General features: G+C 45.3%; 1 protein-coding gene across 1 annotated transcript in view; it reads left to right on the top strand.

Annotated features, from left to right (window-relative positions):
• The first annotated feature begins 5,155 nt into the window (after positions 1–5,155).
• The window catches only part of hk2 (hexokinase 2), a 76,852-nt gene continuing 55,064 nt past the window's right edge, over positions 5,156–26,943 (top strand). The window contains exons 1-4 of the mRNA XM_072665288.1: positions 5,156–5,340; positions 14,713–14,875; positions 21,457–21,605; positions 25,131–25,250. Of these exons, the coding sequence (XP_072521389.1) occupies positions 5,278–5,340; positions 14,713–14,875; positions 21,457–21,605; positions 25,131–25,250 (495 nt within the window). The 5' untranslated portion in view covers positions 5,156–5,277. The remainder of the gene's footprint in view (positions 5,341–14,712; positions 14,876–21,456; positions 21,606–25,130; positions 25,251–26,943) is intronic.

Consider the following 26,943-nt stretch of genomic DNA (forward strand, 5'->3'; position numbering starts at 1 on the left):
CAGGAGTGAAGGATTTCCAAGCTCAGGAAATGTAAGCAACAACCTGTGTCACCAAGAAACTGTCGCAAGACTGGACTGAGGCAAGAGAGCAGCGGTGTGCTGGATCGCACGTCCACCCTGTAACTCAATGAGCAAATATCCTGAGCTTTGAGGAACGTTTCCCACATTCAGCAGAGAGGAATCAAGCCCGATCGCGGTCTGGTGAAATCATAGCCGCCGAAGGGAGTGGCGGACCAGGTCTAAAGTTACTGATGGACAAAACCAGAGCGTGAAGCTTGTTCTCTCTGATTAACATCAGACTGAGGCCTCATTGTCTAAAAGAGCGAGTCTCTTCCTCAAATTCCATCCAGGACGTCAACACCATGCACTAGCTAGCGAAGACTAGGAGCTGAGAAGCTCTGGTCTAAGCAATTGTTCTACCTACGCTCGAGTCGTGCGATTGCAGTTCGGCTTTGACCTCACTATTAGTGTGTAAGTGGCCCACTCCTTGTCTGAGTACAGCCCACATGGGCCATTAGAGCACAGGCCTGAAAATTAGATGCTGCCACTGTGCCCCTGTGTTCCTTGCCAAAAGGAATCAATGGTGTTGTGGAATAGTGAGTGTGCTCATATTGCTCAATTGAAGCTCATATAAGTATATAAGTCATATAAGGATTCTTGTGCTAGTTGAAAGTGGGGCTGCAACGCATGACTATTTTGATAGTGGAGTAATCTATCAATTATTAAAACAAATAATCGATTATTCAGATTATGAATTGCACAATTACCAATTAATATTAGTGTAGCTATCACCTTTTAAATGTAGCTTGAGCTTGTTTTATGTGTTTGCTAACTAACAGTGAAGACAGTAGATGGATACCTTATTCAGAAAATTCACTGTTTTAATGAACTTTCCAGCTGATATAAAAAAGATGAATAAACTCCTTAAATGTCTGTCAAAATTTAAAAACCATAATGTTTTATATATAAAATATAATGTTTTCAAAAAGAATTTCAGATTCGCAAAAAGACAAAAGCAGGGCAAATGTAAGATATTAATTTTAGCTTTCATATAAAAGCTTTTCTTTTTTAGCTTAGTGACTTTTATTTTGACACAATCTGTTATCCATAACCAGCAAAATGATTGACCCTTGTTCTTGAAGGGCGGAACTTTATCTGTACAATCAAAATGATTGGTTCTTTTGTTTAAGGGCGGGACTTTGTGTGTAACCAGCTATTCTATTGGCTCTTTTGTCAAAAGGGCGGAACTATATCCGTAATAAGCAAGCTGATTGTCTGTTTTTGTTTATCGGTTTGTATTTACTGCAGTGGTGTAAAAGTGAATTACACTCCCCAAGACCAGCATAAATGTACTTATAGTAGTAGTGTGTTGTACACAATTGGGACACAGCCACAATGTCCAGGATGATGGTTTGACCCATTAACACTCCAAGGCTAAGGTGTATTACATCAACTACCGGGACTTCTGTACAAACTGGTGGAGCAATTCTTTGGTAACAGAAGTGTGTAATAACACTTTCGGCTCACCGGCGGCCCATTGGCTGTTTAAAGGGTTAACCGTCTATTTATTTTATCCGATTAATGTAGACTGGGTGATGATACTGCCATGAAGTGAACACACATTCATTTCCTCACTGCTGCCGTCTGGCAGAAAGTACCGGAGCATCCAGGTCAGCGCTGCCAGACTTTGCAAGAGTTTCTTCCCCCAGGCCATCCGACTCCTCAATGCTGACCTGAACTGACCCAGCCCAAACACCTCAATTTCATGCATGCCACTCCACCGCCTCGCTAAAATTCTCAGCCAGACAGAAGGACTATATTTTTCCTACCTTAGCAGCTGCTGTGTTCATATATGTAATATAAATTGACGGAGGCAGATCTGTACATCATAATATGTTCCATATCTCCACAGCTTTGTCATCACAGACTCTCCTTCCTCTTTATTGCACTGTTGCTTTGCTTTATTTTGTAGTGTAGTGAACATACTGTGAAAGGTAATCAATAAAACACCACAAGGGTCCCTATCCCATCCCGCCAATGGTCTATTTTCATGCCTTCCTCCTGCGTGGTTTAATCAGCAGCTCTGCTTGTGAATATATCTACGCCGATGGGCGCGGTGGCCTCGAAATGAGGGGTGTTCAGGTCAGTTTCTGAAGTATTGCTGTGTATCTCGACAGCAGGAAACACAGCCTAGACAGACGTTCTTCAACAGTCAGACATTCGTTCGTTGCTATCTTGGCAGTGAATTCCCCCCCCCCCCACGCTTTACACCAGTGAAATAGCAACCTGCCGAGGTCATACAGACCGCACCTGGCTCTTAAAGGGTACGGTGGCGAGAGACATGCTGATTGGTTTATTATTGCACGTTACGGCCCAAAAAAAACACACCCCTGATTAATTGAGAGACTCAGTACATGACTTTTGAGCGTTTCGGGCCGAGCAAGGCGAACTTTTCCTGTCATTCGTTAGCAAAGACCCCCTGACGCCCTAAATCAAGCTGCGTGGTGCTCGGTTGGCGGCTCGTGCTAGTGTTAGCGCTGGCAACAGTCCACACAAGTCCACTTGTCCTACATGACCAATCCAGGCAACCAGCATAACCAGCTTGACCAAACTAGTCAACCAGTATGACCTGCTAGACAACCAAAAAGCTTGTTTATGTTGGCTAAGCTAGTCCACCAAACTCAAAAAAAAAAAAAAACCCAAAGACATACGCTATCCTGGTCAAGAGTTAACCAGCTTAACTAGGGTAGACGTCCTTCTGGATGACCAGCTTTTTCAATTAACCTTTCATTGACCTTCAAAGGCTTCAGCTTAGACCATCTGAACCCAGATACCAGCAAAAGCTGGCCTTGAGTTGGAGTTTTAAGCAGGGATAAAGCCCAGTTTACGTTTATGCAAGCAACGTCATTAGACATGCTAATAAATTAATAAAACAATGATATAATCAACAAATCAGAGAGCCATACTAACATATTCCTCCAAATATTAGCTAGCATTGACTGTCACCATGGAAACAGCCTATAGTAACGCAATCAAACGTTTAGTCAAGTTTAATGTTTATTTGTCATTTTCACAAAATGTCTGGATATTTATGCATTGAAATGCTTGTGGTGAAGCATGGGTAATCACTCTACAGCAGAGCAGCATTAATATACAAATTAATATTAACATTAATGCTAAATAAACTGAAATATACTAAATATACAGAAACAGGAGGGTGTAAGGAGCACTATGTATTTACTATATATTTGGCAAAAGAAAATCTGAGGAAAAAATTATTATAAATATTTATGAATATATGGATTGTCAGCAGTTTGACTTATTTATTTATTTATTTATGAAGTATATTCTAATTAATTCTAATTAATTAAATTAATTAGTTTCTCCATCTAATCTAATATATATGTATATATTATATATAATATATATTAGATAGATAGATAAACGAAATTAATAATTAATTAATTTAATAATATAGATTTAACTAAGCAACAAAACACATTAGTTAGAGAGCTATGCTATGCTAGTAGGTAGCTAGCACTAGCTAACTTTGTCCCCCTTAGCTAACACGGCCATCTCCATGGCAACAGCTATTGAAATGTGCTCAAACATATTATTTATTTTAGGAAAAAAAAATTAACTAATTTATTTTATTTCATCATGTGGGTGAAATCTAACTTTTAAGTAACTTACTAATATTAAAAAATTAACTATACAAAAAAATACACGTTAATGTTAGAGAGCTATGCTAGCTAGCTAACTTTGCCCCCCTTCCTTAGCTAGCACGGACCATCTCCATTTTGCAATGCACTCTTATTTTAGAAAAAATATTAAACACATTTATTTTATTTCTTTATGTGGGTGAAATCTAACTTTTCAGTATGTATATATTAAAAATTAACTGGTAAAAAAAAAAGTTAGCTAGCTAATATGTTAACCTTTCCTTAGCTAGCACGGACCATCTCCATGGCAACAGCCTTTTGCGAAGCACTCCAACGTATTATTTATTTTAGAAAAAATATTAAAAACATATATTTTATTTCTTCATGTGGGTGAAATCAAATTTTTCAGTAAGTATATATTAAAAAATAACTGGTCGAAAAAACACGTTAATGTTAGGGGCTATGCTAGCTAGCTAGCTAGCTAATATGTTAACCTTTCCTTAGCTAGCACGGACCATCTCCATGGCAACAGTCTATTGAAAAGCGCTAAAAAAAATATTTAATTTATTTAATAAATATTTTATTTCTTTATGTGGGTGAAATCTAACTTTTCAGTATGTATATATTAAAAATTAACTGGTAAAAAAAAAGTTAGCTAGCTAATATGTTAACCTTTCCTTAGCTAGCACAGACCATCTCCATGGCAACAGCCTATTGAAAAGCGCTAAAAAAAATATTTAATTTATTTAATAAATATTTTATTTCTTTATGTGGGTGAAATCTAACTTTTCAGTATGTATATATTAAAAATTAACTGGTAAAAAAAAAGTTAGCTAGCTAATATGTTAACCTTTCCTTAGCTAGCACAGACCATCTCCATGGCAACAGCCTATTGAAAAGCGCTAAAAAAAATATTTAATTTATTTAATAAATATTTTATTTCTTTATGTGTGTGAAATCTAACTTTTCAGTATGTATATATTAAAAATTAACTGGTAAAAAAAAAAAAGTTAGCTAGCTAATATGTTAACCTTTCCTTAGCTAGCACAGACCATCTCCATGGCAACAGCCTATTGAAAAGCGCTAAAAAAAAAAAATTTTAATTTATTTAATAAATATTTTATTTCTTTATGTGGGTGAAATCTAACTTTTACGTAACGTATTATTGTAAAACATAACTATAATTACAGAGAGCTATGCTAGCTAGCTAACTAACTGGCACTCACAGGATTCATTCAATTAAAAAAAATATATTTTTTAACATTAAACAAACGTTTTTATTTTTTTATTTACGTGACTGAAACATATAATTTAGGAAACATTCAAAGAAAAATATTTCATTAATTTTATCTTTTATTTTTTCAAACTAAGCGCGACACACCTTTCGGCGGACCAATAGGCGTCGAGGAACGGCGATGACGAGCGGCCTCCGTCCAATGACGAGGGGAGAGTGGGCGTGTACGGCGCGGCTGACGTCACTCGGGGGAGCTTGGAGGAAGAGTTTGGGAGACGTTGAAGAAACTAGTGAAAGTTAAGGAGGACCGGCGGCCAGCTCACCCAGCCAGGGGCAGACACGACGAGGGCAAGCGGGGACACAACAGAGGAAACATCGGCGATGATAGCCTCCCATCTGCTGGCGTATTACGTGACTGAGCTCCAGCATGACCAGGTGCAAAATGTGAGTAGCTCCCTAAACTTGGCTGGAAAGCCGGCAGAGGTCACCTCACCTCACCTCACCTCACCTCACCTGGGCTGGGCTGGGTTCGGTTCTGCTCCTAACGTTTACACGGCCGGGTTAGAGACCTCACGTTGTTCCTAGAGAAGTTGAGGGGGGGGTAGCTGTCTATCTGTCTACCATAGCTCGTGGTGTCTTGGCCAGGCTGTCTACACGTGTCTGAGAAGTCATGAGAAGGAGCGTTGCGTCATTGGAGGGGAAGTTCAGGGACCCTGGGACCCTGTTCAGGGACCCTGCAGCTTCATACTGAGGCCTTCATGGTGGCTGTATGAGCGTGTTGGGCTCCATGGCTTCTTCTATAGCTCAGTTTCCGCATTTCTCTAAAGGAGGATGTAGAGGAGGGGAGGGGGAGGAGGAAGTGAGGGGGAGGGGTGTAGAGGAGGAGGAGGAGGAGGAGGAGGTGGTGGTGGTGGTGGTGGTAGAGGTGGCACCGTCACAGCCATCTCTTCAATGATGTATCTAGGTGTTATCTTCCTCTAGCAGCTCCATGCATGAGGTCCCATCACTCCGTGTGCTTGAGGTGGTCCGGCAGCTTCATGGTGGGCTGGAAGACTGGCTCTGAAAGCCCAGCAGAACCTGGAGCTTCCTGCCAGGACGTGTAGCTGTGTGAAAAGCCCCTGAGCGGCCGGTGTAACCTGAACCACTAGAACAGTGCGTCACCACCACGACAGCCAGGCCGGCCGGTCGGCCTTCAACATCTGCTCTTTATGAATGGCTCTGAGGTTATTGCAGTGTGTGTGTGTGTGTGTGTGTGTGTGTGTGTGTGTGTGTACAGGTGGCAGTGTGTATGAGTGTGTGTGTCTGTGTGTGCCTGAATTGGGTGTACAAGTGGCAGTTTATATGAGTGTGTGTCTAAAATGTGTCTGTCTGTCTGAGTGTCTGTCTGAGTGTGTGTGTGTGTGTGTGTGTACAGGTGGCAGTGTATATGAGTGTGTGTGTCTGTGTGTGCCTGAATTGGGTGTACAAGTGGCAGTGTATATGAGTGTGTGTGTCTAAAATGTGTCTGTCTGTCTGAGTGTGTGTGTGTGTGTGTGTGTGTGTGTGTGTGTGTGTGTACAGGTGGCAGTGTATATGAGTGTGTGTGTCTGTGTGTGCCTGAATGTGTGTGTACAAGTGGCAGTATATATGAGTGTGTGTCTAAAATGTGTCTGTCTGTCTGAGTGTGTGTGTGTGTGTGTGTGTGTGTGTGTGTGTGTGTGTGTGTGTACAGGTGGCAGTGTATATGAGTGTGTGTGTGTGTGTGTGTATAAGTGGCAGTGTATATGAGTGTGTGTCTAAAATGTGTCTGTCTGTCTGAGTGTGTGTGTGTGTGTGTGTGTGTGTGTGTGTGTACAGGTGGCAGTGTATATGAGTGTGTGTGTGTGTGTGTGTATAAGTGGCAGTGTATATGAGTGTGTGTCTAAATGTGTCTGTCTGTCTGAGTGTGTGTGTGTGTGTGTGTGTGTGTGTACAGGTGGCAGTGTATATGAGTGTGTGTGTGTGTGTGTGTATAAGTGGCAGTGTATATGAGTGTGTGTGTGTGTGTGTGTGTATAAGTGGCAGTGTATATGAGTGTGTGTCTAAATGTGTCTGTCTGTCTGAGTGTGTGTGTGTGTGTACAAGTGGCAGTGTATGAGTGTGTGTCTAAAATGTGTCTGTCTGAGTGTGTGTGTGTGTGTATATGAGTGTGTCAGTTTCTTTGTGTGTCTGAATGTGTGTGTACAAGTGGCAGTGTATATGAGTGTGTGTGTACAAGTGGCAGTGTATGAGTGTGTGTGTGTACAAGAGGCAGTGTATATGTCTGTCTGTGTGTGTGTCTGAGTGTGTGTGTACAAGTGGCAGTATGTCTGTCTCTGTGTGTGTGTCTGTCTGTGTGTGTGTATGTTTACAAGTGTCAGTGTGTGTGTGTGAGTAAACATGGGTGGGTGGGTGACTGTGTGAGTGTGTGTATAAGTGACTGTGTGTGTGTGTGTGTGTGAGAGAGTGAGAGAGAGAGAGAGGATGTGAGGCAAATCAAACATCCTCTTTACTAAGATAAGAGGAGGATATCTGATTATTCTGATTGATTTTCTGTGTGCGTGTGTGCGTGTGTGTGCGTGTGTGTGCGTGTGTGTGCGTGTGTGTGTGTGTGTGTGTGTGTGTGTGCGCGCGACAGGTTTTGACTGCTAAATGCTGCTTCTCTATAGAGGTGGGTGACATAGTAAAAATGCAGCCTCACCCTTTGTGAGGTATCACAGATAGAGAGGATTTCTGATGCTGATCTGACATCAAATGAATAAAAACTCATAAGCATTAATAGAACTTAAAACAACAACAACAATTAATCAATTTAAAAAAGCTACTAAATCTCCAGTTAACACGGCCTAAACGCTGGTGTTTAAGTAAACGAACAGCAGGAGCAGCAGAGGGTTTGTGCTTCTTTATGCATATTTCTACAAACCTGTTTCATCAGGGGTGCTCAGATCTCTGCAAACGACTGTTGACAACAGAAGACGTTCGAGAGAATCCGGTCACCTTGTTTACCGATGTATTAATAGTAAGTTTGGCCTGTTTACCATCCTGTTACGTTCCCCCAGATTGAAACTCGCTGGTTTTCATTTTACAGAGGATTTGTTGGGGGTTAAAGTGTTGGAAATGGGTCAGATGCTTGACGAATGGGTAATTATAAGAGCTTACTACACGTTCTAAGCATTTTGGGAACGCCAGCCCGGACGTTCTTTTGATGGAGGAACTGCAGTGTTTGAGGTTCTGGCTTTGTACCGATGCGCCCTGAACCCGACAGCATGTGAGCGGTGCCGTCCCGAGAGACGAGTGGAACGCTGCCTTCTGCCTCCTAGCACAGGGACCCGGTTGTCACAGGGACAGGAGCTCCTGGGGAAGCGAGTGGGAGTGACTGGCTGCTCCGAGGTGCAGCTCTCCTCCAGGCCGCTCAAGGGTTTTCAGGTTAACTAGTCATCCCGTGGCCCGAGGGCATTTCCAGAGTCCGTACGAGCTCAAGTGGGTTTGATAAATAACCTCCTAATGACGCCACTTCGCCCAGTTGATTGCGTCAATCAAGCTCCTTTCACTCGGGCTCGGGCACATGACCGCAAACCCGTAAATACCTCGCATTCAGCCCGTCTCGTTCCGCTTCGGTATGAACCCACACAAGCTCTCCTCGTGGCGTGAACAGAGCCTGCGTGTCCTCCATCGGCAGGACAGGATGTTCTGTGAAGTGTCCACCAGCCACTGGGAGACCTGGCCCTCGGCCCCAGGGTCTTAGGACCCCTTAGGACCTGCACGCTCTGTTCGGGCCGATGGCGATGGAGTAGATGAAGCTTATTTTAATAGAGATGGATGAGTGTGACTCATAACCAAGGTTATGAAGGTTCTTCACACTCTTAAAGAACTAAGGTTCTTTATAGAACCAACAGTGGTTCTTCTATGGCATCGTGAAGCACCTTTCCACAGAGTTCCTCATTTGGTCCGTCGATTCTTCTGGAATCAGGGGGATTAACAGGACGTTTGCAGGACCCTCCTTCGCTGCAGCAGCCGCCTCTACCTTTCTGGAACATTGCTGTGAGGATTTGATTGAATTCAGCCACATCACCATATCAAAGGTATTGGATGGACCCCTATAATTCCAGAGAATGCTCCACAGCTCCAATGCTACCCCTCTATATGTGGCCGGTCCGTTGACCATGTTGACCGTACGGTAGATCTCCACGTTGTCCATCGTTTCTTCTGAAGCCGGAGGTATTGATGGAGAGTTTGCCTCCACTAACTAACTCCATTGCTGTGAGGGATTGAATTCGGTTTGATTGAATACGGCCACACAGAAGCATCGGTGAGGTCAGGTCCAATGCTGGAAGGGTTTGTACCCCTCTATGTGTGACCACAGTTCTCCACTTTACAGTTCTGAAATCAGGGGTGTTTAATGGCCTCTACTTTGAAAAAGGCTTTACACTAGATGTTGGACCATTGCTGTGAGGATTTGATTGCATTCTGCCACGCTAAAAGCATCACTAAGGTCAAGTACTGCTGTTGGATGATCACTTTGGACGCTGTTTCTTCTCAAATCAGGGGTATTTACCGGGTGTTTGTCTTCTGGGAAGACTTTACACTAAACGAAATTAATTTAGAACATTGTTGTTAGGATTTGATTGAACTCAGCCACTCTAAAAGCATCAGTGAGGTTGGGAACTAACTGATGTGGGATGGTCAGGTCTGGCACTCCAGCTCATTCCACAGGTATTAGATGGAGCTCAAGGTTTCGCGTTGCTTGGAGGTCTTTGTACCCCGTCATGTCCGGCTGCTCTGTTCTAGTGGTCAGTGCTTTGCTATTTTCCGTTTCAGCAGTGGGCGCACCTCAAAGTATCCGGACTTGCTGACTCAACGTTTGGAGGCCAGCTGCTGTCTTAGTCTCACGGCTCCTGATCGTTCAGGGACCGTCTCGGCTTATCGCCACCCTCAGCTCCTCAGTTCATATGGGCGATTATAGCCTCCTGTACTGGAAGGACGTTCTCCTTCGTCCTTGTCGGAGACGTCATATCATTGCGGATGGCCGTGGCTATCAGCTCGGCTTCATTTTTGTTCTCGCTCGTCATGGATTCGCTGAATGAAATGTACTACATGTATTTTTTCGAGGACACAGCCGATAATGAACTATGTAAACATCATACAGCAGACCCGAGCAGAGGCGTTATAACTGAGGAGCTGGACCACTGGCTGAAATCTGAATAGGGGCCCTTGTGGTGCTCGGGATGGTGGCTGTCGAAGAAGCGGTCACCTTGTCGGTTTAAGCAGTAACCGTGGAAAAGGCAGGCCCGGCTTGATCTTATACTGATGCTGGCGGATTTGGGGTGGTTCTGACCTTTTGACCTGAACAGTCCCCACCCACAAAGACCAACCACGTCTATGAACTTGACCACCTACCTAATCGTGGAAATAACCTCCTATGACCCTGTTGGGAGGAACTCGATGTGGGAGAAGTCTGAGCCTTCAAGAACTGACCGTTTAGACCACCTGCCAGTGGTCTTAATGTTATGGCTGATCGGTGTATGGCCTCCTACTGAACGTGTGTAAGGCTTGGGGTCACACACAATTGTCCTGGATGTTCTCCGCCAGTGTAGTAGCTTGGTGTCCGAGTGCAGCACCCCTGGGTGAAGGACCTGTGATCCAATAACCCAGTAATTCTCAACTCCCTCAGTCCTGGAGGCACTAATCAGCTCATTACCAAGCCCTTTCAGGGGTGCAGGGGTCCACTAAAATGTGCGGGGGCAAGGTGCCCCCACTGCCCAAACCTGCATGTCGGTTTCTAGGCTGATACACAGCTTGTCTAGGCCCCGTGGGGAAGTCCAGCCAATAGGAGCAGAGTCCTGTAAACATCATGAGCCTATTGGCACCATGCTGCCTAATCTAATGCCAGGCGTGGGCTAGAGGAGGGGTATGGAGCCCCCCAGCATTGAGGAGCTGTGGAGCAGTGGAAGGACTGTGCTCTGTGGAATGATGCATGGTGGAGCTCCATCCAGTACTTTATGGGTGAGGCAGGGTTGATGGTCATCCTTGAATGCAGTCAAATCCTCACAGCACCACCGTCACTGGGTGGAGCCCCTGTATGGTGAGTGGAGGTGGTATTAATGTTATGGCTGATTGGTTCACACAAACAGTAAAGGCGCGTTTATTGATCATACGGCCTTATTTTAACAGCTGAGGCACAGTGGTGGTGCTGTTTGCTGTACCGGGCTGGGGAGAGGAGGCGAGGCGAGGCGAGGGGAGGTGGGGTGAGTGGGGTTGCTTGTACAAGGCCCTGTGTGTGTGTGTGTCGAGTCACATGTCTAGAGCGGCCTCTTGGGTTGCGCAAGTCTGGTTACTTGGGGATCGTCTCGTGTGTGTGTGTGTGTGTGTGTGTGTGTGTGTGGTGAGAGAATGAGGTAAGCATGTAAGTCACATAGTGGAGCAATAGGGAGCTTTTGAAGGGCCCGTGTCCTACTTTTAGCTTTTCAGCCTGTGGTCAGGTTTCGCTTGGAGATGACCATCGTCTGTCCTTTCTTTGTCCCGTTAACCCTTTACAGTGAAGGTGCTTGTAAGGATTCTGACCCGCCAGGATCACATTTTTAGTTTTAGGAAGTGCGCTGGCTGCAGCAGGCTGTTCTAAACAGCTCTAGAGCGCCCCCTAGAGGTACACACTCAGTTCTGCTGCGCCTGTAACTGGTGGTTAGGATGGTGAGGATTTTCCCCTCTATTAGGTAGTGGTGGGTGGGGATCTTCCGAATGTTGCCGCTTCTGCTGGTTGCTGTGGTGACAAAAGCCTCCGATTGCCTCTGTTCTACCCAGCCTGGTCTAGATGCTTGCAACGGTGCTGCTAGGTGGTTGCTGTGGTATCCCAGGTGATTGCTATGAGGTTGCTAAGTAGTTGCTAGGTGCTTGCTATGGCGTTGATGGGTGATTGGGATGTCGTAGGAGGAGGGTGGGGGTAGGATGTGTCGTAGGAGGAGGGTGGGGGTAGGATGTGTCGTAGGAGGGGGGGGAGTAGGATGTATCCTGGGGGGGGTAGGATGTGATCTAGGAGGGCAGGAGGATAGCATGTGTCCTAGGAGGTGGGGGTGGGTGTCTAGGATGTGTTCTAGGAGGTAGGGAGGGGGCTAGGATGTGTTCTAGGAGGTAGGGAGGGGGGCTAGGATGTGTTCTAGGAGGTAGGGAGGGGGGCTAGGATGTGTCTTAGGAGGTAGGGGGGGTAGGATGTGTCCTAGGAGGTAGGGGGGGTAGGATGTGTCCTAGGAGGTGGGGGTGGGGGGGGGTGGCTAGGATGTGTTCTAGGAGGTAGGGAGGGGGCTAGGATGTGTTCTAGGAGGTAGGGAGGGGGCTAGGATGTGTTCTAGGAGGTAGGGAGGGGGCTAGGATGTGTTCTAGGAGGTAGGGGGGGTAGGATGTGTCTTAGGAGGTAGGGGGGGGTAGGATGTGTTCTAGGAGGTGGGGGGGGGTAGGATGTGTCCTGGGAGGTGGGGGTGGGGGGGTGGCTAGGATGTGTTCTAGGAGGTAGGGGGGGTAGGATGTGTCCTAGGAGGTAGGGGGGGGATAGGATGTGTCCTAGGAGGAAGGGGGGGTAGGATGTGTCCTAGGAGGAAGGGGGGGGGTAGGATGTGTAATAATAATAATAATAATAATAATAATAATATTTCATTCTGAAAGGAAGTAAAGCCCCACACCAGCTTCACTCCTCAGCTCTACAGAGGATTTCCAGCCTGAGGAAACGAGCTGCACCAGCGCACTTCCTGCCTGTGGCGCTCAGCCCAGCCTGCTGCTTCTTCAGTGTGTGGAGAACCGTGGGCTGGGAAGGGCGGAGCTTCTCTGTTTATTAGTCATACGCTCCGATCTGGTGGTTCTAGTGACGCCCGCTCACACGGTGATGTTATCGGCCTGCTGAACTCTCTGACCTCTCCAGTGCTAAGTTCTGTGTTGGTCTTCGCTGGGCGGGAGAAGTGTGTGCGTTTCTTCACACCTTCGGGTTTCTCATGTCCGCCGCTGTTCCGGAGTGCCACCCTCCCTCCCTCCCCTCGCTGTTGAAGCTCTGGCACATTGTAATAATAAGGGTGCTTAAGGGTTGTTCGAGTGACGCATTAGGTCAAGTGAAGGGTCTTTAGTAGGGATGTCCAGATCCCAGCCAGTGACTCTGGATCGGGGCAGATCCGGGTACCGCTTTTCCAGAGAGAACCCTGAAGAACCATTTTTGTAAACGTAGAGATGTTGGAGTGTGAAGAACCGTTATATCTGCTTCTCTAAACGTTCGAAAGGTTCTTCACATGCACACATCTGTTATAAAAATGGTTCTTCTATGGATTCACTTAAGCTGGTTAACTTATCCATGGTTCCATGAAGAACCATTTTTGTAAATGCAGAGATGTGTAGAACATTTTAATTAGTGAAGAACCATTATATCCACTTCTTTAAACCTTTAAAAAGGTTCTTCAAACATCTCCTTTGTAAAAATGCTTCCTCATGGAACCAAAAAAGGCATCAGTTAAGCAGATCCATTGTTGGTTCCATAAAGAACCATTTTTGTAAATGCAGAGATGTGAGAGTGTGAAGAACCTGTAATTGGTGAACTATTACATCCACTTCTCAGAACCTTTTAAAAGGTTCTTCACATATCTCATTTGCAAAACAGGTTCTTTATGGAACCAAAAATGGCATCAGTGAAGCAGATCCGTTTTTGGTTCCATGAAGAACCATGTTTGCAAACAAATAAGTGTGAGAAGAACCTTTTAATGTTTTAAGAAGAGGATGTACAGGTTCTTCACTTCACACATTTATACATCTCTCCTTTACAAAAACGGTTCCTCATGGAACCAAAAACGGATCTTCTATGGCATCACTCAAGAAGAACCATTTTTGTAAATGCAGAGATGTGAGCGTGTGAAGAACCTGTAGTTGGTGAACCTTTACATCCACTTCTGAGAACCTTTAAAACACAAAAAACTCTTCTTCATGGAACCAAAAATGGATCTTCTGTGGCATCATTCAAGCAGATAACTTTTTGGTTCCATGAAGAACCATTTTTGCAAATGCAGAGATTTATGAGTGTGAAAAACCTTTACATCCACTTCTGTGAACCTTTTAAAAGGTTCTTCACACATCTCTCCTTTGCAAAATTGGTTCTTTATGGAACCAAAAAGGTTTCTCTATGGCATCAGTCAAGCAGATCCATTTTTGGTTCCATGAAGAACCATGTTTGCAAACAAATAGGTGTGAGAAGAACCTTTTAAAGAACGTTTAAAGAAGAGGACCTACAGGTTCTTCACTGAATTAAGGGATCTTCACACTCCCACATCTCTTCTTTACTAAAACGGTTCTTCATGGAAGCAAAAAGGGTTCTTCACTCGAGCATCCGTCTAACAGATCCGTTTTTGGTTCCATGGAGAACCGTTTTGGTAAAAGAGAAATGTGTGAGTGTGAGGAACCTTCAAATCTGCTTCTTTAAACATTCGAAGGGTTCTTCACATGCCCACATCTTTACAAAAACGGTTCTTCATGGAACCAAAAAAGGTTTCTCTATGGCATCACTCAAGCCAATTCGTTTTTGGTTTCATGAAGAACCATTTTTTACATGCAGAGATGAGTGTGAAGAACCTTTACATCCACTTCTGAGAACCTTTAAAAGGTTCTTTACACATCTCTCCTACAAAAACGGGTTTTCGTGGAACCCAAAATGGTTCTTCTATGGCATCACTCAAGCAGATCCAGTTTTGGTTCCATAAAGAACCATTTTTGCAAGCAAATAAGTGTGAGAAGAACCTTTAAAGCCGCTACCAGTGATCTGCTCATTCACCTGCGCTCTCTCCTTCTGCCCTTTCTCAGGTGGATAAGTACCTGTACCACATGCGGCTCTCCGAGGAGAACCTCATGGACGTGTCCAGGCGCTTCAGGAGGGAGATGGACAAGGGCCTGGGCAGGGACACCAACCTGACCGCCTCCGTCAAGATGCTGCCCACCTTCGTCCGCTCCACACCTGACGGCACAGGTAAGGGGAGGGGGCGGAGTACATTTGAATGGCAGAAATACTTTTGAATACTAGTTGTCCAAAAGTTTGTGGACACGTTCTTATAAATGCAGTCAGCTACTTTAAGCTACACCTATTGATGACACAGAGGTGCAATTGCGTGCACGCACACACATATACACACACTCAGCATGTATAGTCCCTGTAGAGAAGAACTGCCAGTAGAATAGGACTCTCTGGAGCAGATAAACTAGATGAACCTATCTGCCTAACAATGCCAGGCGTGGGAATAAAGCCCCTGACAGCCTGAGCCCAGACAGCACTGTGGTCCACAGACATCCAGCACAGCTATTACCGTCAACCCTGACGCCTTCAGTCTCTCCCAGACGGTCAGATATATGGCTTATTAATTCAACAGTGGTTTCGGATCGCTGTCTGGGATCGGACGATATGCAAAGTACCTCAGTAACGCTCTTGTTGCTGAATGCAATCAAATCCTCACAGCATTGCTCCTCCAGAATCTAGCAGAAAGCAGTCTTCCCTGGACAGTAGGGCCGGTTACTCCAGCAGCAGGACAATACCCTTGGTTTTGAATGAAGCAGGGAATGGGCAGGTGTCCCAGCACTACTCGACCAGCTGATCGGCACCGGTCAGCGCAGTAGCTCTGGGCTCTCTGCCATGTAGAGAGTGAGTCTGCAGTGTAGCTTATCTCTTATCAGGAGCCGAACACATTACAGGTGATTGTGGGTAAATGTTTGACCTGAGGGCCGAATCTTTCCCAGCGGCCTCAGAGTTTATGTTTGCAGCAGCTGAAGATGAAGAAGGTCTGAGGGATTGATTAGGGTGAGGTGTAGTGTGGGTAGGATTAGGGTGAGGTGTGGTGTGGGTAGGATTAGGGTTAGGTGTAGTGTGGGTAGGATTAGGGTGAGGTGTAGTGTGGGTAGGATTAGGGTGAGGTGTGGTGTGGGTAGGATTAGGGTGAGGTGTAGTGTGGGTAGGATTAGGGTTAGGTGTAGTGTGGGTAGGATTAGGGTTAGGTGTAGTGTGGGTAGGATTAGGGTGAGGTGTGGTGTGGGTAAGATTAGGGTTAGGTGTGGTGTGGGTAGGATTAGGGTTAGGTGTAGTGTGGGTAGGATTAGGGTGAGGTGTGGTGTGGGTAGGATTAGGGTGAGGTGTGGTGTGGGTAGGATTAGGGTTAGGTGTGGTGTGGGTAGGATTAGGGTTAGGTGTGGTGTGGGTAAGATTAGGGTGAGGTGTGGTGTGGGTAGGATTAGGGTTAGGTGTAGTGTGGGTAGGATTAGGGTGAGGTGTGGTGTGGGTAGGATTAGGGTTAGGTGTGGTGTGGGTAGGGTTAGGTGTGGTGTGGGTAGGATTAGGGTGAGGTGTAGTGTGGGTAAGATTAGGGTGAGGTGTGGTGTGGGTAGGATTAGGGTGAGGTGTGGTGTTGGTAGGATTAGGGTGAGGTGTGGTGTGGGTAGGATTAGGGTGAGGTGTGGTGTGGGTAGGATTAGGGTGAGGTGTGGTGTGGGTAGGATTAGGGTTAGGTGTGGTGTGGGTAAGATTAGGGTTAGGTGTGGTGTGGGTAGGATTAGGGTTAGGTGTGGTGTGGGTAGGATTAGGGTTAGGTGTGGTGTGGGTAGGATTAGGGTTAGGTGTAGTGTGGGTAGGATTAGGGTGAAGTGTGGTGTTGGTAGGATTAGGGTGAGGTGTGGTGTTGGTAGGATTAGGGTGAGGTGTGGTGTGGGTAGGATTAGGGTGAGGTGTAGTGTGGGTAGGATTAGGGTTAGGTGTAGTGTGGGTAGGATTAGGGTTAGGTGTAGTGTGGGTAGGATTAGGGTTAGGTGTAGTGTGGGTAGGATTAGGGTTAGGTGTAGTGTGGGTAGGGTTAGGTGTAGTGTGGTGTGGGTAGGATTAGGGTTAGGTGTAGTGTGGGTAGGATTAGGGTGAGGTGTGGTGTGGGTAGGATTAGGGTGAGGTGTGGTGTGGGTAGGATTAGGGTTAGGTGTGGTGTGGGTAGGATTAGGGTTAGGTGAGGTGTGGGTAGGATTAGGGTGAGGTGTGGTGTGGGTAGGATTAGGGTTAGGTTTGGTGTGGGTAGGATTAGGGTTAGGTGTGGTGTGGGTAGGATTAGGGTTAGGTGTGGTGTGGGTAGGATTAGGGTGAGGTGTGGTGTGGGTAGGATTAGGGTGAGGTGTGGTGTGGGTAGGATTAGGGTGAGGTGTAGTGTGTTTAGGATTAGGGTGTGGTGTGGGTAGGATTAGGGTGTGGTGTGGTGTGGGTAGGATTAGGGTGAGGTGTAGTGTGTTTAGGATTAGGGTGTGGTGTGGGTAGGATTAGGGTGTGGTGTGGTGTGTGTAAGATTAGGGTTAGGTGTAGTGTGGGTAGGATTAGGGTTAGGTGTAGTGTGTTTAGGATTAGGGTGTGGTGTGGGTAGGGTTAGGTGTGGGTAGGATTAGGGTTAGGTGTGGTGTGGGTAGGATTAGGGTGAGGTGTGGGTAGGATTAGGGTGAGGTGTGGGTAGGATTAGGGTTAGGTGTGGTGTGGGTAGGATTAGGGTGCGGTGTGGGTAGGATTAGGGTTAGGTGTGGTGTGGGTAGGATTAGGGTTTCAGTTAGGTTTAAGGTTAGGGGCTAGGTTTAGGGTGTAGTGTGGTTATGATTGGGCTTAATATTAGGGTTAGACTTTTGTATAATATGATTAGGCTAAAATGGTTAGGGTTAAGATTAGGATTAGATTTGAGGTAAGGGTAAAATTGGGGTTAAGTTTAGGTCTAGCATGGTTAGGATTAGGGTTAAGATTAGGCTTAGGTTTAAGATTAGGTAGTAAGATAATGGTAGAACAACAGTTATGGCTACGTTTAGGTTTAGGGATGGTATGATTAGGGTTAAGATTAGGTTTAGATTTGAGGTAAGGGTGTAGGTGTACTGTGGTTAAGATTAGGGTTAGGTTTAAAGTTGGGGTTGATAGTTTTAGGTGTAGGAATCGGATTAGGTTCAGGTGTAGTATGACAGTAGTTAGGTTTTAAAGGTTTAAAGGTGCACGTATTTAACACTGTACAGCGAAATGTGTCCTCCGCATTTAACCCATCTGGTAGTGAACACACACACACACTCACACACACACACACGTGTTAGGGGCAGTGAGTACACACACACACCCCTAGAGCGGTGGGCAGCCAACTCCAGCGCCTGGGGAGCAGAGAGGGTAAAGGGCCTTGCTCAAGGGCCCAACAGTGGCAGCTTGCCGAGCCCGGGAATCGAACCCACAACCCTGTTATCGATATGCCGGCGCTCTAACCGCTGATCTGCCACAGACAGACAGACAGACAGACAGACAGACAGACAGACAGACATGGGTCATGTGGCTGTGTGTGGCCTAAGCTTTAAGGTCAGACAGTCAGGTTGTTTAGGGTGTAGTAAGCCAATAATTCGGGTGTAGTTCAGATGAGGTTAGTGAGGTTAAGTTTAGGAGTAGGGGTAGCGTTACTCTGCGGCAGTCCTCACTACGTATAGTAAAACAAACATGTGTGTGAGTAAGAATACAGAGATGACCCCATCATTCCAGACAAGGACGTTATGCACCTGTTCCTGGAACGAGGCCTTATTACTGACGGAAGTGGAGTCCGGAGCGCTGTGTGTGTATGAGTGTGTGTGTGTGTGTGTGTGTGTGTGTGTGTGTGTGTGTGTGTGTGTGTGTGTGTGTGTGTGTGGCCTGAGCTTTAAGGTCAGACAGTCAGGTTGTGAAGCGAGCTTTGGGGGGGAAGTCATGTGGATCTTTCCTGAGAGAAGTGTCTCCAAGCCTTTGTTTGCTTTGCGTTATTGACTCGGGCCTTTATTGGCCCGTTACGCAGAAGTCCTTCAGATAGCTCTGTTTGTTCAACAGGAGTTATTTCATTGCTCTCTCTCGCTCTTATCTCGCCCGCTCTCGCACACTCTCTTTTTTTCTTTTATCTTAGGTGATCATTTCCCTTCCTCTATCTATGCTTCTTCTCTTTGTCCCCGAGCTCCATCCGTTCACGTCCTTGTCCTCCAGGTCCTCGTGTCTCCAGACCGTCCTCCACCGTTAAATGAAGCTTGTGTCTTGTGTCTCAGGAATCTGGAGTGGCGGTAAGGCAGTAGTCGTGCCAGCCGAGATCCAATGCCTCTTAGGTATCTGAGTGTTGACTCCGGCCCGCTCCGAGGTATAAGGAATTTTTTTATAACGCGCACAACTCCCAAACACTTCTTTAATTGCACGGCCACATCGCTTATATTGCTGTATTGTACGGTTTTATTGAAACGGGCTGACTTTTCAGATGATGAATATAAAGTTTTGTGGGAGTGAAGGTCGTCGATGGGCCCCAGGTTTTGGAAGAAGGAGCGGCGTGTTATTACAGCAGTGCTGCGCTGGCGTTTCTGTAGACGGAGAGGTGAACGTGTGACGCGTGGGAGGGCTGACGAGCTGAATTCGCACAATAGCCTCCCGTTTTTATGAGGAACTGCTGGGGCAGTATGGCTGTCCTGTGCTGAGAGTGCTTCGGTACTTTCCAATACTTTGACATGGACAGTGGTTCGGTTTGTGCTGCGTTTCGATATATGGACGAAAGTATTGGGACACCTGCTGAGTTCAGGGTTTCTTCTGAAATCAAGGGTATTAAAAAGAACTGATCCTGCTTTTGTTGGAGTAACTGCATCTAGGTGGCTTTCTCCTAGATTTTGGAGAAGAACATTGATGTGAGAGTGTAGGCAAAGGTCAGGATGTTGGATGATCTCTGCCCCAACTCATCCCGAAAGTTTGAAAAATACTGTTCCACTGCTCTGTAAACCTCTGTGGTGCCAATAGGGTCATGTTGGTTGATCTGCTCCAGAGAGTCCTATTCTATTGGCAGTACTTCTTCTCTACAGGGACTAGACAAGCTTGTGTGTGTGTGTGTGTGTGTATGTATGTATGTGTGTATGTGTGTATGTGTGTGTGTGTGTGTTGTGCAAGTTGCACCCATTGCTGACACAGATGTACAAATCAAGTGTCTGAATACATTCATTAGAAAGGGTGTCCACAAACTTTTCGACATATAGTGTTGACTTTTTATCCAATCAGAACAGTGGGATCTGAAGACTTCATTTTATTATTATTATTATTATTATTATTATTATTATTATTAAAACTTATTTGTATACATTTTTAATGAAAATTATGTTGTGATTAAATAAATAAATAAAAAATAAATAGCAGTATTTATACCGTCTTGCTTCCAGTATCACAGTATACTGAATCGTGAGCCCTGTATGACGATGCGTATCGAATCGTCAGGCTCTTGCTAAGCATTCGAGTGTGAGTAATGCGTAAGATGGTGTGTGAATGGGTTTGGGCGTCTTTCAAACATATGTACAAAACTAAAGTAACATTAAAATGATCGCTGCTGATAGTAGAGCTGGGCGATATGGTAAAAATACTATATCACGATATTTAAAGCCTTTTTTTTTTTTTACGATATTACGATATTTATCACGATACATGTAAATCACTGACTTAAAAACATCAGTAGCGACAGATTCTTATAAACTACTATCAGATCCTCTCCTGTACTGAATACAGTGATTCTAATTAACCCAGTCTAATTACACTGCTAGTAATGAAACCTGCAGCTGATCAGTGTTTATTAAGCACTAACAGTCTCCTCCATATGCTCAGAAAAGCTAATAGTTATCGCCATAACACAATTTATCACGATACGAGAAAACATAATTATCGGTTATGGTGTCAGCGCAGAAATCTATCGGTGTGAGTGTTGACAAGTTGACTTGACTCCTCATGACCTCATAAAGAACAGAAATGGGTGTTGATGTTGAAACATTATCAGTGTTGATTCATTTAAGATTAGATGTTGCAGTGCAGCAGTGTGAGGTGTGGACTCCTTCCTTCACGCTACGCCCAAATAATCCAGAGTTCTCCTCATGGAGTCTAGATTTATTTAGAGTTCTCCTCAGATCAACACCTGGTTTGGTAAATCAGGGCTTAATGATGGTAAATCAGGAGAAACCTGGAATGAGGGCACGTCACGATGCTCATCGCTATCTTCCACCCCGCCAACAGTCTTATTTTCATGCCTTCTGTCTACGTTGTTTAAACAGCAGTGCTGGTTGTGAATATATCTCTGCTGATTGGCGTGGTGGTCTGAAAATTAGGGGCGTTCAGGTCAGTTTCTGGCATATTGCTGTGTACCTCAGCAACGGGAAACACAGGAGGAGCTTCACTGACTGAAAACAGTCTAGACAGACGTTCGTCAATAGTCAGAGGTCATTCTGACCGCACCTGGCTCTTAAAGGGAACGTCGAGAGACAAGCTGATTGGTTCGTCACTGCACATTACGCCCCCCAAAAAACACACCCATGATTAATTAAGAGACTCAGTACATGACTTTTTTGAGCGTTTCGAGACGAGCAAGGCAAACTTTTCCCGCCGTTACCATAGCAAAGCCACATCGACACGCCCCCCTAAATTAGGGCCCTTTCTATCCAGGATTACTAGAGTACTGTGATCAGGGCCTAAACCTCCTCCTCCTTCTGATGGTTTGAAACTGCTTCAGCATGACTTCACCCGTTTTTCCACTTTCTTTGGTGCAGAAAATGGCGATTTCCTGGCGCTGGATCTGGGAGGGACCAATTTCCGCGTCCTGCTTGTGAAGGTGTCTGCGAATGGAAAGCAGAAGGTGGAGATGGAAAATCAGATCTACGCCATTCCAGAGACCCTCATGAGGGGCAGTGGGGGCGAGGTGTGTATCTGTATTCAGTTTCAAGGTGAGAGAGGGTTTGTCCAAATAACGGCCTCTGCCCATCTGGGAGAGATGTGCACTAGATGTTGGAACATTGCTGTGAGGAGAATTTGATGGCAGTCAGCCACATGAAATTGGATTTGGGTGAACAGTTATGGGACTTAATCATCATCATCATCATCATTTCAGAGAAGGCAGCTGCACTGCTCCACAGCCTAGATACCCCTGTAGATGATGCTTGATATCGGACACAGTGACTGACGGTGAGGGGCATGTGTGGTTGCTGTAGAGCAGGGGTATTTAATTAAAGGTCAATAGGGTCTACTTAGAGACCGTTCCTCACCCCAAATTTATTACCTCCTCCGACACATGAGCAACCAGCCACTGCTCAGACGATGCTGATGTAGCGTCACCAGGCAACCTGACAACGCACTCTGAGGAGAGCACTTGGTACCCAGCTCTAATGCTTCGGCTAGCAGACGCCCGCGACCGCCAGCATCACACAGGCCAGTTGTAGCTGCAGAGCCAAGACCGTACCAGCCAGACCCTCCGTACTTGATGGTCATCTGCACCGAGAGCCCTTCCAGCTTCAAGTACGGCTAAGCTTGACCCGCCATCCTTTAAGATCCACGGAAGACGAGCGTCCAGACTTTTCTCAGTCCTGCACCGAAGTGGTGGAACGAACTTCCTCTGGGTGTCCGAACAGCAGAGTCCAGCGCTCGCTGTCCTCAAACCCAGACTGAAGACCCTCCTCTTCTGAGAGGACTTGAGCAGAGAGTAGAGTATTATGGTCTCCAGACTGACTTCTATATTTAGTTGAGTCTAAACTTTGACTCTAGTCTCTACAAACCTCTAAGCGAATTTTCTGAGTAAACAGTGAAGCACTTTTGTAAGTCCCTCTGGAGAAGAGCGTCTGCTGACTGCCGTAAATGTAAATGTGCTGTCTCCGGCTGCCGATGGAAATGGGACCTTCATTTCAGCTTTTATCTGCTGTTTTGTGGTTTCTAAAGGAAAAGTTTCCTTTCCAAAAGGTGTCTGGTGCTCACAAGGCCTTCCAAGAAGCGATTGGAGTCTGGACGTTTACCATGACAACAGTGTCCATGGTTAAAATCAAAGCATGCAGTGTTTGAAGAAGAATTTAATTAGGAGAGATGTTGTCCAGCATTGTCTGCGGTTAATAGCCAGACATTGACCTTTGAAAAGGGAAAAACACTCCACGACTTGCATTCAATGGACATTTCAATAGAGACGTAATGAATTGGAGGCTCCTAATTTCTAGGATGTTTGTCTCTCTGCTCTGTCTGGATCGGGAGGAGTGCTGAAATCACTGCAGGGTTGAGAAAATGCAAAAATTCATGTCTTAAAAGCTAGAACTTCAATCAAATGGACATCCAACGCTCTCCTCTGTTGAGATGGTGGGGAAGTGGTCTTCAGAACTCTTCAGCATTCCATAGAGCTGGACTGGATAACGTCTTGGTGTCGTCTTGTTTAATGGCCCAGGCCTAGTGGACTCCTCATGGAGTCTAGTATTATTTAGAGTTCTCCTCAGATCAACACCTGGTTTGGTGGTAAATCAGGGCTTAAGATGGTAAATCAGGTGAGCTGCTGCTGCTGCTGCTGCTGTTGATTGAGTTGAACGCATGCTCCACGCCGTGCTGGACCTGAGGAACCTGGAGGAACCGAGCTCTGTTCTTCAGACTAGCTCACAAGATGCATGTTATGTCCAGATGTTTGTGAGCGCCCCTTCTACGTTGCATCCATTGCCAACACAGATGTGCAGATGCACACAGCTTGTCTAGTCCCTGTAGAGAAGTATTACCAAAAGAATAGGACTCTCTGGAGCTCTGGATCTACCAACATGACCCTATTGGCACCATGCTGCCTGATAATGCCAGGCGTGGGCTATAGAGGGGTATAAAGCCCTCCCAGCATTGAGCTGTGGAGCAGTGATGTGTTGGGTGGCGCTCCATCCAAAACCTTTGGGATTAGGTGGGGTGGAGATCATCAATACACCTTGATTTCAGAAAAAAAACAATGATTGAGGAGGTGTCCCCATACTTTTGTCCATATAGTGCAGCTTCTTTCTTTCTCTAAAATGAGAAATTCCTGTCCATTTTCCACATGGCCCAGTAAGGCTGCCCTAATACTGTGACCCCTTTTTGTCATCAGACTGTGCAGAATTGACCATAACTGGATAGACTGGTTACCATGGACACCGGTAGACCGGTTGGATGAGTTGCCGTCGATAAGTAACCGCAGTGATGCTTATCCGAGAAATGCTCGAGCTGCATGCCTCAAACCACAAAATCACTTGACGTCACGAAGTCAAAGTTGCTTCAGAGTGGAAGGCGCTCCCTGATGCACTTCGAGTATGTCAGGAGTTCATGACCAAGGCTAGCAGTTGAGAACGCCTTGAGAGACCCCCGAGCAATAAGGTGCTTCTTCTCAAAGCAGGACTTCTGGGCCCACACAGATAACTGAGGCTTAAGGGTCAAGCCTGTCCACTAGGGAAGAGATGCACTTTCTGGTATTTTACTGGAAATGAGCAGATTTAACAACACTACACTAAATGACAAAAGTATTGGGACGCCTGCTCATTCATTGTTTCGTCTGAAATCAAGGCTGTTAAAAAGAGTTGATCCTGCTTTCGTTGGAGTAACTGTCTCTACTGTCCAGAGAAGAAGACCAGAGCATTTAGTTGGTGAGCTCACCTCAACTTATCCCAAACTCTCCAGCTCATCCCATAAGTACTGAATGGAGCAACATCCATCCATCATTCCAGAGAGATTTATACCCCCCTCTAGCCCATGCCTGGTGAATTCTGTTTGAGTCCTATTCTGTTGGCAGTTATAGCCCCCCCCCCGCAGCACTGAACGGGATGGGAGCAGGGAAAGCACTGGAATGTCTAGGGTAAGGTGTCTCCAGGACCAGGGTTGAGGAACACTGATTTCGAGCATGGCTAGAAGAAGAAGAGGACATCCACCCAAATGTCCGTACATCTGTTCCTCCCATTTTTTTAAAGCTCCAGTGAAGTTCTGGAGGCACCTGGAGCTGCATAACCGAGCTATTTTCTCAGGATAAGGATGTCCTCCTCCACAAAGTGCTATGAGCAACAGTTTGAAATCAGCCTTACTACATTATTTACGAGCAAAACAGCTGACCAACATGGCCAGGTCAGGCTGTCCTTGCAAGGTCAACCCAAGAGCAGGAACACACAATGATTAAAGAAGGGACCTAAAGTGAATGACCTCCATCTCTGAGTGTTGACCACATCACGATCAGATCTCCAAATGTTTTCATCGTCCTTATTTGTAGTATTTTTTTTTTTCACGACTCTAGATGCACTTCATTGGTCATTAATTGTATTTTTTTTAATCTAATGAACCTTTTGAGGGTGGTGTTGTGGTCAAGGTGATTCATTTCACCCCAGATGTCAACATTACCACGATACAGGAAGTGTGTGGACTATAATGTGGGCTTAGACCAACTGACCTTATCACTAACTCCTGTCTCCCTGTTGACCAGCTTTTTGACCACATCGCAGAGTGCCTGGCCAATTTCCTGGACAAAATGGGCATCAAAGACAAGAAACTGCCTCTGGGCTTCACTTTCTCCTTCCCCTGCCGACAGACCAAGCTGGATGAGGTGAGGAGTCTGGGTGTAGGGGGTGGGGGGGTAGATGCTGAGCTCATGAATAATTAATTAAATGCAGGAAAATTGAACTTCAGAAAATTAGCTTTGATCAGTGGAACACCGGCGTGTTTAGAGGGGTGTGTGTATATGTGTGTACCCATAAACCAATTAAGCACAGAGCCTAGAGAGTCCCAAATAAATGGGTTCTAATGGAACTTTAATGCAGAATATTAATTAACATAAATTATGCAGGAAAATGCCCTCATTTTGCAGCACAGCGAGGCCTAATATATTTAACCCTATTGCACAGGCCGACATTTCTGCCCTTTACCCTACTTCAGTAACATTAATAACTATCGATGTGATTATTGATGCTGCTGCATTAAATGCAGTTAATAATTAAAGTTAATAATAATTAACTCTAATAAATAATTATATAATAATAATTAAAGTTAATAAAGCTCAAAATCCATCGATTTATATATGGTCAGTGTCAAACTCTTATTTTGAGCAAGAAAACATATAAATAAGAATATTAGTTACTCATCACTCATGTTTTATAGTCTCCAATATATATATATTTTTCTTTAACACATACGGCAAATATTTATTATCATTATCTTTTCCTTAATCCATATTTTATGCTTCAGCTTGGCTACATTGCAAATGAGGGCCACACTTGATGAACTCTGAGTTTAAATAAGGGCTAAAATAAACCAATCAATAAATAAAAGCAATAATCAATGCTTCAGAATCTAAGAATGCTTTGAACGAGCTGCCGCAAAAAAAAAAAAAACATAGCGCATCCAACAAGAAGAAATGAAAAAGTAGGTTTTGGAAGATCACAGAAAGTGCTGACGGTTTTAACACACATTGAGACGCTTCATAACACCTCAGATTTTACCCGAAAAATGAATCAACCGGTCAATTTACATACTGGGAATGACCACTAGGGCCCTGTGAAAAGAGGCCGAAACATTACTGCTTTTCAACCACGTTTATAGAACTTAAAGAACTGTAACAGTGCCCTAGTTCTATAATGATGATATCAGATAATGTGAATTGCTTTAATCAACCCATGAGCTGATCAGCCTACCAGCCAATCAGCACTCAGAGGCAGTTGTGCTGTAGCAGCCTACTGCCCAAAACCTCTCTGCTGTAGAAATAAATGTTACTGTAAGTAAAATCCAGCCTTGATCTGTCTTGAAAGTATTTTTTGTGTCATTTTTTTCAGCTGTCAAATCAAATGTTAATGGCTGATTTCACTTCATTTGCACCATCACTATACACTCTATTATTCCAGCGCTGACCCTACTGGTTTTAGCTCCTAGGGCCCTATCCTACACCCTGCACAAGGAGCGTCACGATGCTCAGTGCTATCTTCCACCCCGCCAACAGTCTTATTTTCAGTCCTTCTGTGGTGGTCTCGAAATGAGGGATGTTCAGGTCAGTTTCTGGAGTATTGCTGCGTATCTCAGCAACGGGAAACACAGGAGGAGCTCCGCTGACTGAAAACAGTCTAGACTGATGTTCCTTAACCGTCAGATGTTTGTTCGTTGCTATCTTGGCAGTGAATTGTCAACACTGGCACGTGCAGCTCGACGCTTGTAAACCCCCCCCCCAACATGCTTTACAGCACTGAAATAGCAACCCACCAAGGTCAGTCAGACCGCACCTGGCTCTTAAAGGGAACGTCGGTGAGAGA

Source organism: Salminus brasiliensis, chromosome 20, assembly GCF_030463535.1.
Source record: "Salminus brasiliensis chromosome 20, fSalBra1.hap2, whole genome shotgun sequence".
In the NCBI taxonomy this organism is placed as follows: Eukaryota; Metazoa; Chordata; class Actinopteri; order Characiformes; family Bryconidae; genus Salminus; species Salminus brasiliensis.